The 18,001-nt window shown below is 40.6% G+C and overlaps 1 protein-coding gene across 3 annotated transcripts in view; it reads left to right on the forward strand.

Annotated features, from left to right (window-relative positions):
- SLAIN1 (SLAIN motif family member 1) overlaps positions 1-8,208 on the forward strand; it is a 59,424-nt gene extending 51,216 nt beyond the window's left edge. For all 3 annotated transcript variants that reach the window (XM_049099257.1, XM_025441052.3, XM_049099256.1), the window contains 3 exons: positions 1,535-1,690; positions 5,117-5,399; positions 7,113-8,208. In XM_049099257.1, coding sequence (XP_048955214.1) covers positions 1,535-1,690; positions 5,117-5,399; positions 7,113-7,188 — 515 coding nt within the window. In that variant the 3' untranslated portion in view covers positions 7,189-8,208. The remainder of the gene's footprint in view (positions 1-1,534; positions 1,691-5,116; positions 5,400-7,112) is intronic.
- Positions 8,209-18,001: the final 9,793 nt, after the last annotated feature.

Genomic DNA, 18,001 nt, shown 5'->3' on the forward strand with positions numbered 1-18,001 from the left:
CCAAGTGGAGAGACCAGCATGTGACAGATGCAAGAGTGTGTGATGCATTGGGAACCTGGTTCATCCACTGTGGTAGGCAAATAAGCTGAGGGGTGGGAGCAGCAGGAGATAAGGCTGAGAAAGGACAGGAGCCTGTACCTTGAAGGGTCTCACGTAGGCCATGCCCAGGGGCTTGGGGCTTTCAGATGAAGATGGGAGAGTAATTGGAAGTATTTAAGAGGGTGACTGGGGTGTGCTTGTGCTCCAGGAAGAGTGGAGCAGGTTGTGTGAAGGATGGGTTAGAGGGATAAGAGGGTGCTTGGAGACCCATTAAGGGGCTTTTGTGAAAATGTGGGTGATAAAACAATGAGGCCTGAACCAGATGCAGTGGAGGATTCATTAACTGTGAGGCAGAACTGACAGGACTTGGGGGCGAGGGTATAGAAGAAGGAAGGTGAATCGGAGGAGATGGCCTCCATTTCCAGATTAGGTGACTTGCTGATCAGGGTGGAGCCAGCAGGCCCCAGTTAAGAGTGTAGACAGCCCTGTGTGGAGGGGAGGAGGAAACGAATCCGGTTTTGTATTTGAATGGGGGTTTTGGCTTAGTGTGCAAATAGATCCTTTGTTTTCTGAACTTGAGTGAGTGACCTGTTACACGCACATTAGTTTGGGGGCATTAGTTTGGGGGCGGTGTGTGTCTCAGGGCTGCAGTCTTGGGTTGAATTACCAGCTCCGCGGCCCCGGAGATCTGTGGGCGGCCCTCTGCTGCCCCTTAGTGGCAGAGTATGTACTCAGCAAGGAGGAGGACACGGAAGCCATCTCTGAGAGCTTTAGTGGCATGCTCCTAGTTAAAACTTTCCAGAAGTTAATAGGAGTCATACTGATGTGATGAGTGGGTATCTCAAAACATATCAAGTTAGAATTTTAATAATTCCATTTTCATATGCTAGCAAAAGATAAAGTGTTGGTCTTGATTCTTGGAGGGTTTTTTGTTAATATGTAACAATTTATAGTGCTTTTTTTTTAAAAAAAAAAAACTAAATGGTTGACTATAAAATTATTCTCTAACCTCACTTTGATACAGTTTTACCCACTTGTTGTATGGAAGCAGATAGCTAGGGATGCCCGGGTGGCTCAGCCGTTGAACGTCTGCCTTGGCCCCAGGGCGTGATCTTGGAGACCCGGGATCGAGTCCCATGTCGGGCTCCATGCATGGAGCCTGCCTCTCTCTCTGCCTCTCTCTCTGTGTCTCTCATGAATAAATAAATAAAATATTTTAAAAAAAAGAAATAGCTAATTGATGAGCTAATCCCTGGGTCTTTTTATAGAACACTTTTTTTTTTTTTTAAATAAACAGCTTATTTGGTAGAACCTTTCTGGAAATACCGAGTATATTCTTTATACAGAAGGTGAATTCTATGGTAGCTTGTTAGAGTTCATAACACACATGATAATTTTTTTGTTATTCGGCATATTATCATTTATGTTTACTTTTGAAAGCTAGTATTTTAATTGGCATAAACCTTATGATCTTTAAAATTATTTTCTTTTCTAGACAAGCTCCGAAGAAGTATGCCTAATCTAGCTCGGATGCCAAGTACAACTGCTGTCAGCAGCAGTGCAAGTTCTCCAGTCACCGTGAGAAATAGTCAGAGTTTTGACTCGAGCTTGCATGGCGCTGGAAATGGGATTTCAAGAATACAGTCTTGCAGTAAGTATGACAATTTGTAATTTTTTTTTTTTTTAGTAAGTTTTAGTTGTAACACAATTAGAAAAATATCTTACTCCATGTCAAGAATATGGCAAGGAAACTTGTTACTTTTTTTTTAACTTCACTAGTACAATTTGGTATTTTCATCAGTGTATATATTAATGAATTAAGTAGCAGTAAATTATATTCAATCTTCTCTACCCAAGAATAGCAGAAGTACTACATGTTTGATTTGCTCGCTTGCCATATAAACAAAAATAACCTGTTTCCTTGCAGATCTGTCTTTTTCTAGCTGTATCTGCTTGATGCCTTTACTCTGAAGAAGGGATACTTGTTCAGTCTTGCTGTTACTTTGGCCTTATTTTTCGCCAGTCCATATCTTTGTTCCTCCCAACATGAAGTTCTATTTTAGTGTGTAAAGTAGTACTTACCTGCTCTCCTTCAGCTTACCACATAGTCTGCCATTCATTCTCTGTACGTTTTACTCTGCAGTGAGCAATGTGATGTGTGTGAAATCTCACATTCATGTGTTTTTATTCTGTGTGGGGACATGGTGGTTCCAGGTTCCCCCTCCCATTCCGACTCATGCAGTTTATGTGAGTAGTTGGGGTCAAGTCTGAGAACGTCCCCTGGGGGGCAGACTGAGGGTCACAGTCCCAGTTAACAATGTGGCCAGAATGTGGGAGACTGAGGTGTCTTTGGAGTATGCTGGTGGCCAGGAGTCATCAGCCAGATGTCTAAGTAAATCTACACCCAGAGTGGTTTGAAGCCCTTCTCCCTTGGAGCCAATTTTGGGGCCCAAGTGATATTTCCCCTCCATGTGACAGTTTTTCATTTTGAAAGGACATTTACTCTGCTCAAGGAACTGTGCTTATCCAGTTTATGTCTGTTGTCTTGGTTCTGCCAACAACCCTGTGAGGCAGCTGTCTGTCCTTGTTCCCATTTTGCAGATGAGGAAACAAATCATGTTACCATTTACACAAGGCCACGCAGGCGAAGGAATAGAGCTAGAAATGTTCTGGTTACCCCAGAGTTTATGCTTTTAAGTACAAACATATTCTGACTCTCACAAGCTCTTCTTCTCCTTTCTTTATGCAGTTTATTGCTATTAACCTTTATCCTGCAGCCAGACACCACACACTCTTTAAATGTTTGATGACCCTAATGGGCCTCCCCATAAACCCCCAAAACATCCCTAGGATGGATTCGATTTTTGTTGCTTACCTTTGTTTTTCAGTGTGTCGTATTTTACGGTCCTTATATTCATCTTGCATACTAGGTTATCAGCTCCCTCTGGGCTTGGGCCCTAGCTTGGATGATTTTCTGCACCCTGAACCTGGCATGCTGCCCAGTATTTAATGAGTTTGCAGCAAATGTTTGAATGCATGAGTAAACGAATGTCATAGGGCCATATCTTAGGGCTTGATCTGTTAATATTGGAATAAATGACTTGTGTAAAGACACAGAAGACAACCTGTGAAATTTGCTAATGGTGGGAAATGGAGAGCTACTATTTTATGTGAGGCAGTTGGGATAATTGCCCAGATTTTGATGAAATTTAAAGTAAGTACACAGTGCTATAGTTGAGTGCAAAAGTTGATAGTATTAGTGTAGAATGGGAGAATACAATTTTGATGGTAACAAATGCGGTAATGATTTGGAATTTGTGTTAACTCTGACTCCATGTTTTATGCATCATAGTTAAATTTATTCCTAAATGTCTGATTTTGAAATTTTTTATAGGTAGCATTCTTATAAGTTTTAGTTTCTACTTTGCTGGTATTTAGAGATAGTTGATTTTTGTATTTTGATGTTGTATTCAGTGACTTTGCGAACTTCATTTATCCTGAATACAGAATTTGGAACATAGCATACATAATGAGTGCATATGAACCCTGAAACACATTCAAGAATGTTCACAAAACCCCAAACTGGAAATAACCCAGCCTTTCGTCATCAGGCACACAGATTTGACATTCATATAACTGAATACTACATAGCAGTGGAAACAATGTGGTTGAATCTCAAAAACATGATGTTGAGTGAAAGAAGCCAGAGAACGTACTGTATAATTCCATTTGTATGAAGTTCAGAGTAGGAATAACCAATCTGTGGTGATAAAGTGAGAATCACTGTTACTATTATGGGAACATTGCATGGGAAGGGGGATGAGAGCCTTCTGGGGTGCAGGTAATATTCCATATCTTGGTGTGACTAGTGGTCTACATAAGCATGTGCACTTTGAAAATTGAGTGCTAGACTTAAAATTTGTGTACTTTATATTTTTAAAGAGAAGTTGAGCCAAATTCACATTGAATTTTTAAGTTTAGACTTTTTTTCTGGCAGTTTTAGATTTACCAAGCAATTGAGAAGTAACAGAGTATCCATATATTTCCACCTATCCCTTCGTTTCCTTGTTTCCCCTATTAACCCCTTGCATTGGCTCATCAGGTGTAACAAATATACCATACTAATGCATTGAAAGATTCATGGTTAATAGCTACCTTTTTAAGGAATTGTAGAATTGGTTGGAAAGGAACTTAGAGACTCCTGAGAAGTTGTACTGTGTCACAAAAACCCGGTAGGATCAAAACTACAGCAGAATCTTGCATAGACCTATTTGCATTGAGCTTTGACTACATGTGCATCAGCATTCCTGTGTACAGATTTCACGTAATATACACTAAAAACTAATCATTAAGGAATAATTCAAGAGACAGTAAATAAAACTATGGACATCTTTTTTCTTTCTTCCTATCTTATGGTTAAGTTCAAAATCAGCTAAACTGTTTTAGAAAATGTTGGGTGTGTAAGTATATTGACACAGTTTTTAAGAGTTCTTACCCAAGGAGCTCTCTTCATTTTACAGATTTTGCTTTCGTTATCAAGGTAATAGTAGCACTGGTTGAGTGGTTACTAAGTGTCAGGCACCACTCAAAGGCTTTGTGTGGATTAACTCATTTACTCTTCCCACCAATCCTAGGAGATCAAATGCCATGATGAAAATATTTAACCTGTAATGAGCTGTTTGTAACCTATTGATGTCAGCTCTGTCTTGCTGTCATCCCTGTATTAATCGTCTTTTTTTTTTTCCATGCAACCATCAAGAAAATCCTAATGTCTTCCAAACAAGCAGGAAAAAACTGTCCTATGAGAACTCAGATGGTTCCATTTGTTAAAGGAAAGGAAGTTGTTGTTAGATGTAGCTTCTAGATCTAGTTAGGTGCTCAGAAACATTGCTGATTGACAGGACAGGAGATTCTTACCAAGAAATAGAATTTTCTAGTACTAAATGCTGCCTGGGACCCACATTTCTTTTCTCCGTATATTACCATTCTGCCTTTATTGGTCTTGAATAAAGGTGCATTTCCTAAAAGTTGGGTAGCAGTATAGGTGCCTCTCCAATACCTGTCCTTTCCTTTCTAGTTCCATCCCCAGGACAGCTTCAACACAGAATCCACAGCGTGGGACATTTCCCTGTGTCTGTGCGACAGCCTCTTAAAGCCACGGCCTATGTGAGTCCCACTGTTCAAGGTGGCAGCAGCATGCCCGTATCCAATGGCCTCCAATTGTACGCCAGCACGGGGATCCCCACCCCAAACAAGGCTGCGGCATCTGGGGTGATGGGCCGCAGCGCTCTTCCAAGACCTTCACTGGCAATAAATGGGAGTAACCTTCCTCGAAGCAAAATTGCACAGCCTGTTCGGAGGTAGGAACCTTTGTTTGCTCTGTAACCTCTTTTGCAGTTTGAAATTGGAAACTGCTTGGGAAACCATCCTCACTTTTCCGGTCTCTGGCATGCTGCCCTTTAGGGCCTGACTTCTGACCTCCTTCCTCTGGAAAGTGCTAGGGTGGGGGCGTCCCTTCCTCCCTCCTCACTTCTCTCCCAATACACTGTTTGCTTTAGTCTACCAGGTAAACTCCATTGCCAGAGCATTAGTGTACTTTCCTTTCCCCATGTTAGGCACAAGGCCTGTTCTCCCTCCTTCAGGACTTTGCCCAGGTGACCCCTCTTCCACCAGCACAACTCCAGTGGTGGTTGTAACTCCTTTCTTACTCTCCTCCTCCCCCATAGCATTTATCACCATCTGAGGGACTATAGACTGTCTTCATTTATCAGTTAATGGTCTGACTGTTCTCTCTAGGATGTAAGCTCATGGGGACGGGGGTGGGAGTTTTCACGAATATAAAACCCCAGTGCTAAGGACTATGCCTGGTACAGGATACAATTGTAAATACTTGTTGGAGCAATAAACTTTGATCAAAATAAGCAAATATATTAGGCACATGCATACTCTGCCCCCAGGTGTACCTGAAAAAGCACCTTAGTGATACTAAGCTGGGCCTTTGTTAGCTTATGTTGGTAAGTTTTGTATGGTCCAACTGGAATATTTTTTTCTTTTTTTTTTGCTCTTTCAAATTCCAGATTTAGTTGTTAGGCACAGATTAGACAAGCTCAGAATCATGATGTACCTTTCTAGAACTGGATATCTTGAAGTGTTGTAGGACAACAAGAATTCCATAGAAGTGGGTTGAGGATAGTTTGGAAAGGGAGACAGTGGAGGCAGTAACCACAGATATCTACCCCCGAGAAACTAGGCTCTAAAGGAGAGGAGAGGGATGGACCTAGCAACAGTATGAAAGGGATGTCCAAACAGTTTTTCCTTCCTTATGTGTCTGTGTGATTAGTTTTTGTTTCTGATTAGAAGTAACAGGTGCTCAGATCAAAAACAAATTCAGAAACTATTTAAAAAAAAAAAAACACACATAAAAGTAAACAAAAGTGAACCCATAATCCTCTTCCCCAGAGAAAGCATTTTGTTACATGTTTAATAGATTCTGGCCTATTCTCCCCCCGGCTGAAAATGCAGATGTGGGTTATATTCATGCCGGAATAGAATCACATTATTTGATATATGTGGGTAATTATGATGGCTCCCTTTGTTCTTGAGTAGGTCTCCAAATTAATCTCCCATAAAGGTGGTCACTGCCAGGCCCTAGGAGAGGATGTTTCCCCCAAACCTAGGCAAATGCAGGGTATTATTCTTTGTCGATTCTTTGCCAGTGTGATAGGGACATCTTTATTTATAAGACTGACATTCTCTGCATGTGAATTTACTTTTTGTATTCAAGGAAGTAATCATTTGTTTTTAGACAGTTTATCTTTTTCTTTGATTTTAAAATACTTTGTCCAGTAAGGATACGTTGCAACTCACGCACACACACAACACGCACAGTGGTGTGCCAAGAATGGGATTTCCAGCCAGTGAGCATGGGTGAGGGTCACCGCGTGAAGCCCTGGCACGCTCTGGGAAAGTGCTAGTAGGTTGTCCCCACTGGCGCGGGCGTGGAGGAAAGCAGCACAGAACAAGTGGCCTGCGACTCCTGGGAGTGTCAACAGTCTGTGTTTCTGTCTCTGTAGTTTCCTTCAGCCTCCAAAGCCTCTGTCTTCGCTCAGCACCCTGAGGGATGGAAGCTGGAGAGACGGTTGCTACTGATGCGGTTGCACGCGCCCTTGGAGCCCAGGAAAGGAGTGGAAATGAGGGTCGAGTTACCTAGCTGGCTAGGTAACCGTGAACGTCGGGATATTCTTTCCCTTCTGCATTTTAACATATTTACTGCATTGTTTTTCAACGGACCGAGCGCCAGAGACTAATGATTGCACTTAATTATTTGCCTGAGAGAATACCGCCCCAATCTCACATCCATGGCTGCGGTATCGTGACACTTAGATCTAGGAGGTTTTTTGTAGAACTGCTATGTCCCTGAACACTTTTTGAGAGAATTGAGATGTATCAATAATGCTTTCTTTGCCATGATTTTTTTTTTTTACAGTAACTTGTTCCATATACTTACGTGTTCTAGACATCCTTTCCTTATGTGTTCTGTTTTTTAATACATGGCATATTTACAACTAGGTTCTATAATTTATGCTTTGAAATTTACTTTTTTATAGTTTACAGGAATTTTATTTTTTGTGCCTATTTCTTTTTACACCTACGTGAACCACTATGGAGCAACTTAAATTTTGTGCCATAAAAATATTTTTGTGGTAAGGTACTATTTTTTTAGCTCTAGGGATAGATCAGTGAAAATCCACCATACACTTTGAAAGACCTAATTTTATGTTGAACGAGCACAATATAAGCTGAAGCATTGCAAGGAGACAGCCAGACAGCAGTTAGATCGTCATGTCTTTTTCATTGTTAATTTATTGTCCTACATGGGTTTCAGATTTATAAAGGCATCACAGGCTCATTGCACTTAATACCTGCAATGTTTGCTCCTGTACCATGATTGATTTTCAATACTTTATTACAGAGGATGAGAAACTGTAATGTTTTATTAACAATGCTTCTGGAAATGGATGCATTTTAAAGCAAATAAATCTTTTTGATAGACCTTTTACAAAACCCATTTGCACTAATGAATGCTTTCTTATGGTATATGACTTAATATTTGTTACTGTGTACACTGCTCTTTTGGAATGTTCAGAAATAAAGACTATTTCAGCAATATCAGGTCACGCATGAATGTGCAGCATGAGCAGTACAAATACCACTTCTGTGTTTCACTATCATTGTGAAAGCAGTTGCTGTTGCTATGTTCTTGTGTAGAACATTTATAGCTAATGTTGTAGGCAAGGTGTTCACATTTCACCATTTCTCTAGACTTCTCTTGATAGGGAATGGAAGGTTTTGGTTTTGCAGTGAGGTTTAGGTCCCATTTAGAAAGGCCATCGAAACTCAGTCTCTTGCCCAGAAATTTACCTACAGATGAACACTGTCCATGGAGATTAACATTTCATGGGGGTTGAATTTGAAGTGTTGTCTCCATATCAGCAAAATATTATTCTGTTACATCTGATAAATGTTGGAAAACTTTTCACCTGAAGGTACTATGGAAAGGTTAGGCAAAGGTTTTAATGTTAAATATTAAAATAGAAACTTACACATCATTCCAAAGTAATATTTGAGCACTTCATGAGGTACACTATCCTGGAGAGAGATTTCCTGTGCATTTGTCTATTCCAAACCACCCACTGTTCTCACCATTTACAAAATAAAAACACTGAGCCAAAGTGGCAAGTTAAAGCTAATAGTGAAGCTGACTTATAAATCCAAGGTTAGGTAATCTCAAAAATCTGTTTTCCCCACTTCTCTGCTCTCTTCCAGTGAGCACATGTATTCAGTACGCCTTTAAAAAATGAGCTACTGTTCTGAGGAAATTATTCATTTTCAATTTAAATATTTCCATTCAAAAGTCTGTTCAGCCCTTGGGATGATAAAGAGCTCTGCGCTGTGGATACTCACATCCTAGTTGGAGGGAGAGACGGTAAATGAACAAGTGATTAACGGACAATTAATGGATTCACTCGAATCACAGACTAGGTCCATGCTACTCTGGGACGGAACAAAAGGTGCTCAAAGTAGGGGGGGGGGGTGTTCAAAACAAGAGCAAATCGAGACAGGGAGAGATCACACAATTAAATGTCACCTGGCTAGGTCTCCTTAAGGACTTGACCCTTGTAGACTTGGGAGATGGAAAGTTAGTTCTAAAATTACTTCATACTCTTTTTCCCCTGAAGTTCTACAGAACACAAAGTGGTATCCCTGATTATTTTCACAATCCTCCCTAGGGTGGTCTATAACAATTATTCTAGATGCACAGGAGAAAACACCTTGCATACACTGGATGGGATCTATTAGAAATGCAGATTGTCAAGCCCCACCCCCTAGACCTATGGGACTTGCCCTCGGGTGATTCACAGAACCTCCTCTGAGAAAGACAGCTGGAAAGGAAGGAACCACACCCCCACAAAAGTTTAGGATGGAGCAGGCCTGGTGTGCTGGAGGAAGAGCAGAGAGGTCAGTGCGGCTGCAAGCAGACCAGCCAAGAAAAACTGGTAGAGGTGAGAGTGAGATCATGTAGGGTGCTATGGGCCACGGTGAGTTTTGTTTTTACTCTGCAAGGGGGGCTGGGCACCATTTTGAGCAGCAGAGTTCATGATTTGACTTAGGTTTAAATATATCACCCTGGCATTTGGTAACACTAGAAGATGGCAGTAATCCAGGCAAAAGAGGAATTGGACCAGAAGGGTCACAATGGGGGTAGTAATAATGCTCAGCTTTGGGGTGTATTCTAAAAGAGGAGCGTCAGGATTTCTTAATGGCTTGCATATACTCTGTTCAAAAACGAAAACAGGTACTTCAGGCTGGCAGGCAGAAGGATGGAGTTCCCCACGATTGGGACTAAGATCATCACAGTGAGTCTAGATCGGTAAGAGGACGAAGGACCAGGAGCTGGGCATGTGTGCCTTCTAGCTTCTATTCAGGTAACTGAGCCTGATGCAGGAGGAGGACCTGAGAGCTTCATTTTCACAAATGGAAATTTGCATTAGCAAATATATAGTGAATATATATTTCACAATGTAACCAGTTCCCACAAGATTTAACGGCCTCACACAGTATCTCACAGTTTCCATGGGTCTGAAATCTGGCCACAGCCTAGCGCAGTCCTCTCTGGCATATGAGGCTGCGGTGGTGTGGAGACGGGCCTGGGCCAGAATCCTCTCCACGCTTACTCACAGGCTGTTAGCAGGATTCATTTCCTTGTGTACCACTGAGCAGAGGCCGTCCTCTGTTTCTCCCACACAGACCTCCCCTTGGGCAGCTGATGGCACAGTGGCTTGCTGCTTCAGAGTGAACAAGTGAAAAGTACAAGAAAGTGAACCGGAAGTACAGAAGTTAGTCTTCTATAACTTAATCTTGGAAGCAATATTCCATTACTTTTCCATATTCTGTGTTTTGGAAGCCAGTCACCTCGTCCAGCCCTCATTCAGGATGAGAGGATGACACCAGAACATTAAAACCTGGAGACAAGGATCTTACAAACTGCCGTGAAACACTGCCTCCAAAACATTGCCATCAACTGTACTAGATAATGCCAGTCTCTTTTCCAAAGTGACTGTAACACCGTATCTGTACACAGTATGAAAATTCCAGTTACGATACACCCTCTGTATTATTTATAGTGTCTTTGCCTTTTTAACCTATGGGTGGGTGTGCAGTAGTGTGTCACGGTTTCAATTTGCATTTCCATTGTTGCTAGTGGAGATCAAATACCTTTTCAGCAGATATACTGAACATTGGTATATCTTCCATGGATTCCTTTTCAGGTCTTTGGCCCATTTTTCTGTTGGAGTTTTCTGACTGGTTTATAGTAGTTTTTTGTTTTTTGTTTTTAAGATTTTATTTATTCATGAGAGACACAGAGAGGGGCAGGCTCCCTGTGGGAGCCTGATGTGGGACTCCATTCCAGGACCCCGGAACTACAAACTGAGCCAAAGGCAGTCATCAACCACTGACTGAGCCACCCAGGTGTCCCTGTAGTAGTTCTTTATAAAGTCTGCTCTCCGAGTCTTTTGTCAGTTCCAGGTGTCACATCTTCACACTGTGTAGCCTACCTTTTAATTATCTTTATGGTGTATTTTGATAGACTTATTAACTTTAATATAGTACCACATACTCCCTTTTTAAGATTAGCCATTTTGTGTTTTAAAGAGTATTTTCCTACCCTAGAGTGATGAACTTATTCTGTATTCTCAAAGATTTATTATTTTCCTTTCCACCTATATTTTTTATCGTCCATATGGTTATCTAGTGGTTCTAAAAACACTGAAAACTCTATCCTTCCCCCAGTTTTTCTTTGTCATAAAGCAAATGCTTTTGTGTGTGTCTATTTCAACTGTCTGTTCTTGCAGAATTCCAGAACTGTACTGTTTTAAGAACAGTACTGTGGCCTTATAATAAGTTTTGCCAAACAGCAAAGCAATCTTGCTATCATGTTTTCCCTTAGGAGTGTCTTGGGAAGGATTATTCAAAAATATATATAGACTTACAGTCAATGACATTCCAGAAAGACATCCTGTTGGAATTTTGATTGGAATTGCATAGAGCTTAATTTCAGGGAAATTGATTCTTTATAATATTGAGTCTTATAATCCATGAACATGGTGGTCTATGTCTTTCATTGATTGAGGTATTCTTTAATCTCTCAATTGTGCCAAGTTCTCCATAGAGTGCTTGCATACTCTGCTAGATTAATTTCTAGATACTTGGTATCTTTATGCTATTACAAGGGATATTTTTAAAAATTTCATTTCCAACTTTTTGGTTTGAATGTTTTATTCAACAACCTTAAATTTATGTCAGTTATATTAATTTATCCATTGGGAGTCTTTACTTACACAAACATATGCATGTGTTTTATTTCTTCCTTTCCTGTCCTTCTATCTTTGCTTTTTCTTGACTATGGTCTTCAGTGCAATATTAAATATAAAGGATGATAAAATTTTTCTTTTTGCTTATTTCAAAATAAAAGCTTTTATTTTACCGTTAACTTTCAAATTTGCTAAGAGCATTTTTAATTGCAAAAGTGAATTTTAACAACCGTTTCCTGCCTCTATTAAAATATCTCTTTTAGTCTTAATATGTCAACTTTATAATATATATTGAATCAATCATGAAATAGAGATAAATTCAACTTGGCCCAGATATTTTATTCCATTTTAAAGATAGATGGATTTGATTTACTAATGCTTAGGACTTTTGTCCAAATTTTGAGGAAAATTGATCTGTAATTTTTCTTAAAATATCTCTGTCAGGTTTTGGGATTAAGATAGTGTTGGGCTCATAAGATGAGGTGGGGGGTACTTTGTGTTCTATTTGGATGAATTTGTTTAATAATGGATTTTCTCATCTTTAAAAACAGGTGATAAATCTTGCTGGTGAACCAGTTGAGGTCTGGAGCCCAGGTCATATTTTAAAATCTCTTCTTGTGTCTACTTACTGTACTTCCACAAGCATTATGAGATACACCTACCTCAGTGGTGGACCTCTGCATACTCATGGTTCTCTCAAATTTTGCTTCATGTCTTTTGAGGACATGGGATTTGGTGTATATACATGTGGATATATTTTATCTTCCTCACAGAATGAACCTGTTATTGAAACTCTATTTTTTAATGTCTAGAAATCTATTTTTCTGATATTAAGTAGCTATATCAGATTCCTTTTAGTGTTTGTAGGATATATATTTTTTAAATTTTCACTATTTTTAGTCAAACTTTTATCATTGTTATGTTAAAACAGCATGTAGTTCAGTTCTTAACCTAGTATGAAAATCTTTGCCCTTCAGTGTGAGCATTTTAAGCCAGTGGTAGATTAAACGACTAACAGCACACCTGGGTGGCTCAGGTGGTTAAGCATCTGCCTTCAGCTCAGGTCATGATCCCAGAGTTTTGGGATCCAGTCTCACATAGGGATCCCTGCTCAGCGGGAGTCTGCCCTCCCCCCCCCCCATCATGTGCCTGCTCTTGTGTTCCCTCTCTCTCTCTCTCTCTCTCTCTCCCCCTCCCTCCCCCCAAATCTTTAAAAAATAAAAGTGACTGACATTTAAATACTCATTTATGAGCTATTCTTTACATCTGTTAGTTTTCTCTATTAGTTTGATAATTCTACCCTAATGATTTTTTGTTGTCTTTTAGTGGTTACTCAAGGAATTACAATTTTCATCCTTAACCTATCAAAGAATACTGATCTCAACTTTACCATCCTCCTAGGCAACACAGGGATATCCTTAATCTGATCTAGTGTCAGACTAGACATTAGCCTCCTGACACCTAATCTCTGTACATGCAATTTAGGTCTCAGGGATTGGGGAAGAAAAATCATTATGTAGATTTTGGGGCTCTCTGAAATTCAGAGAAAACAAAGTTACCATGTAAACAATGCAACATTGTATGATTAGAAAATATTTAGAGAAAGAGACACAGAGAAATGATGGGACAAAAGAAATGATCAGCAAGTGAAGTCAGAAGTTCCCCAGGTGGTTAATTATTTTACCTTAAAACAGGCCCTTAGTTCACTTGCCCAGCAAATATTTATTGACAGCCTAGTATTTGTCAGACTTTGTGCTCAATGCTGAGGAGATCAGAGTCAATAAATCTGATGTGGTCCCTGCCTTTAATGCAAGTTGCATTGTTGATTCAAATGAGAAAGAGCTTAAAACAAAATATCATGTCCTTCCTACAAACAAACAAGGGAGGCAGTAAGATCCAGAATAGAGGTCAGAAGGGGAGGACAAGGATGATTTACCTCAATGGGGTGCTCCAGAAAGGCCTGAGAAGAAGATATTTAAGCTGAGGATGTATAGGATCAAATGAAGAGAAGGGAAAAGATTATTTCAAGCAGAGATGGGGAAGAATTTGGAGTGTAAAGAACCAAAAGGCTGGTGAGTCTGGACCTTAGGGTGCTGGTGATGGGACTGGCTACATGAATTTGGGATCCAGTACAAAACAAAACGCAAAATGAATATTGAAAACATGATGAACTTCCAGATGGCAACAGCAGAGCATTAAACTCATCAAGGGGCCCTTGTGAGCATGGGGCTCAAGATCAGAAGCCAGGATGACTGGGTGGCTCAGTTGGTTAAGTGTCTGCCTTCAGCTCAGGTCACAATCCTAGGGTCCTGAGTTTGAGCCATGCATTGGGCTCCCTGCTCAGTGGGGAGTTGGCTTCCCCCTTTCCCTCTGCCCCTCCCCCTCTGCTCATGCTTGTACGTTCTCTCTCTCTCTCTCTCAAATAAATAAAATCTTTTTTGGGGGAAAAAAAAAACCAGAAACCAGCCCTGGCTACAGGGAGCATAGTGAGAGTTGAGTCAAGGGAAGAGATAGGCATGATGCCATTGGAGCCCTAGTAAGGACTTTGAATTATATCTGAAGTTCAATGGGAAGCTAGTTATTAATAGGAAGAGCATTATAAAAATATTACTGTGTGCTACTCTGCTACATTTTTTATTCTTTACTAATTTAATCCTCACACAACCTTACTGTTCCAAAATTAAATCTGGATATATGGAAGTGACAAAGTGATGACAGGGAAGTCAATGGGTTTGAAAGGTTTTTATTAGTGACATTTCCCAAGAGGAAGGGACCGTCACACCGTGCAGAGCCATATGAGAAGCATCAGGTATTGTTCAGGAGGCAAAAGCATAAGAGTGAGGGGAAAGTCTAGACCAGAGACATTATTAGGGTTTCTGTGGGAAACACAGAGTACACAGTTTAGGACTGGCTAGTTTGAATACTTCCAGTGGGTTTAGGGCCATAGAGGTGGTCTCTAGTTAACTGGTACTTGGCCGTGGGATGGTTTAGGGCAAGGGAGATTTGGTTTGGTGTGTGAGAATTGCCTGAGAAAGCAGGTGGGGGCTCAGCCTGGGATCAGCAGGTCTTCACAGAGAAGCTAATTTGCAGGAGAGAGGTAAACACTTTGATGAACCGAGGTCAAATAGAATGACAAGTCTAAGAAAGCACAGCTAGCATGCCTACTGAGGTAAGTGCTATTATCGCCATTTTATTTTTGTGTGTGTGCCATCCTGTGACTAATTTTATAAGTGGAGATTTGGCCTTTCCACACCCCTACTACTAATTTTGCCCACTCCCCACCCTCTGTTTCTGGTAACAACCTTTCTGTTCTTGTATCTGTGAGTTTTTTGTTTTGTTTTGTTTTGTTTTTAGATTCTACATGTAAGTGGTGAGATATACAGTATTTATCTGCTATTCCCATTTTAAAGATGAAGAAACTCAGGCAGAGAGAGATTAAAAACCTCACCCATGGCTACAGAGCTAGTCAGCACTAGAGCCTGGCTCAAAGTAGGTTACCAAAAAGCAGTCATTTAGACCAATGTGAATGTAAAACTCACTTTATGTGGGGGCACAAGGAAGATGGTGGTGGAGTAGGAGGATCCTGAGCTCACCCTGTCTTCCCTGCCCTCCCGCTCCCAGACACACCAAGAAAGCAGCTACATTTGTGAAACTGACTCTGAAAGCCCTCCCCCCCCACCCCGAACACTGGCACAGCCCACCTTGCCCAGTTAATGCCAGAGGGGCAGAGACATGGTTGGGAACCAGACTAATCACAAAGTGGGGGACACCATGAGCACAGAAGCCAGAGGATCAAATCCTATGCCAGGAACTCTAGTCATGGGGAGCCACACTGGGAAAACAGGTCTCCATAATACACAGCTTTGAAAACTAGTGGGTCTAACTCCAGGTAATTTTTTAAAATTATTTTTTAATTTTAATTTTTTAACTTCTTATTTTAATTCCATTTAGTTAATACACAGTGTAATATTAGTTTCAGGTGTACAACATAGTGATTCAACACTTTCCATACATCACTCAGTGCTCATCACAAGTACACTTCTTAAAAATTAGCAGAGCTTAACTCCAAGAGAGCCTGGAGGGTGATAGGAAACAGAGGCCCCACTCTTAAAGCATCAGCATAATAACTGCCCAAGGCATAGCACAGAAGCAGCAGGTGTTTGAAAACACCTGGGGATGTACATGAAGGACATTCATTTACTAATCTCAGAACCTATGCAAAGGAGCAGGGATCCTCAGGAGATTTCTCCAAGAATGGAAGGGCTGATAGGTACCATTTCTCTTCCCCTCCCCCAGCCTAGATAGATAGACATTCGCAGGAACCAGCACTAACTGTCTCCACTCTTGCTAGTGCCATGTGCCTCACTGTCCCCTTGCAGCCCCACTCTATCCAACCCTCCAACCCACCTACCTTGCCTGGCATCCCTACAAAGCAGCCCTTGCAGGAACTGGCACCATCTAAAATGAGTCCTGCCCTGGGGAAAAGAGGAGATAGCTCTCCAAACCAGCATGCCCACAGTTCAAGCAACCAAGGCTTTAGCTGGCTGCACAGGGAGCAAATGTGCTCACAACTGTGGCAGAGAGGCTAACTGCAGACAGCTAGCTTGACTGCTGACACTGCCTCGTACAAGCCCACAGCATCCTCCTATAGGCAGGCCCCTCAGCAGCAAAAGGCTCAAACCCTGACCAGTGTGCTAACAACAGCAAAACACGTCATTGTAGCTAAGTGGGCTAAAAACAAATGTAGTTCAGCCACAGGAGTAGGACACCTGCAACCGAAATAAGACACTCCTGGAGCTCCTGGTTCTGGCAGCTAGGGGGAACTGTGCTACAGCACACCACAGGACCTCTTCCACATGGCCACTACTGTCAAGACCATTTATAGCTGACCTTCCTAATACATGGAAACAAACTCAGATAAAATAAAGAGACAAAGGAAAATGTTCTACATGAAAGAGCAGACAAAATCACAGCAAAAGAGCTGATACAGATAAGTAATGTGTCTGATAAAGGACTCAAAGTAATAGACATAAAGATACTCACTGAACTTGAAAAAAGAGTGGATAACCTCGGTGAGAACTTCAACAAAGAGCCAGAAAAACTTGAAGAGCTCAAAAACTAAGTTAAAAATACATAGAGGGAATCAACAGGGGGGCAGAGGATGCAGAAGAAAGAATCAGTGATCTGAAAAAGTAATAGCAACCGAGATGAACAGCAAAAAGAATTTAAAAATGAGAATAGGATAAGGGGACTCAGTGACATCAGTAAGCATCACAGCATTTGTAATTTAGGGATCTTAGAAGGAGAAGAGCAAAGAGAGGGCAGAAACTTATTTGAAGGAATGATAACTAAAAATTTCCCTACTCTAGGGAAGAAAGCATACATCTGGGCCTCAGAAGCACAGAGAGGCCCTAAATGATTAACCCAAGAAGATCTACACCAAGACACCTAATAATTAAAATGGCAAAAATGTAGTAATTAAAGAGAATTTTAAAAGCAGTAAGAGAAAAAAGGGTTACCAACAAGGGAAAACTCCATTAAGGCTATCAGCTGATTGCTCAGCAGCGGCTTTGCAGGCCAGAAGGGAGTGGCAAGATATATTGAATAAGGAAAAAACTGGAAAAGGAAAAAAACTGAAGCCAAGAATACTCTAACCAGCAAGGCCGTCACTTAGAATAGAGAGAAAAAGAATTTCCCAGAAAAAGAAAAGTTAAAGGAGTTCATCACAACTGAATTGGCCTTACAAGAAATATTAAAGAAAATTCTTTAAGTGGAAAGGGAAGAACATAGCTAGAGCAAGAAAATTATGAAAGGAAATATTTCACAGGTAAAAGCAAACATTAATAAAAGTAGATTAATTACTTAAAGCCAAAATGGAGGTTAAAACACAAAAGTACTAAAACCAATTATAGCTATAAAAATCAGTCGAGATACACAAAAGACATAAAATATGATATCATATACATAAAATATGGAGAGATTTAGTGTTTTTAAAATGTGTTCAAACTTAATCATCCTCTTAATAGTTACTGAACCTGAACATAAGATTGCTATACACATATGACACTATACATGAACTTAATGGTAAC

The sequence above is a fragment of the Canis lupus genome, chromosome 22 (genome assembly GCF_003254725.2).
Source record: "Canis lupus dingo isolate Sandy chromosome 22, ASM325472v2, whole genome shotgun sequence".
Classification (NCBI taxonomy): Eukaryota; Metazoa; Chordata; class Mammalia; order Carnivora; family Canidae; genus Canis; species Canis lupus.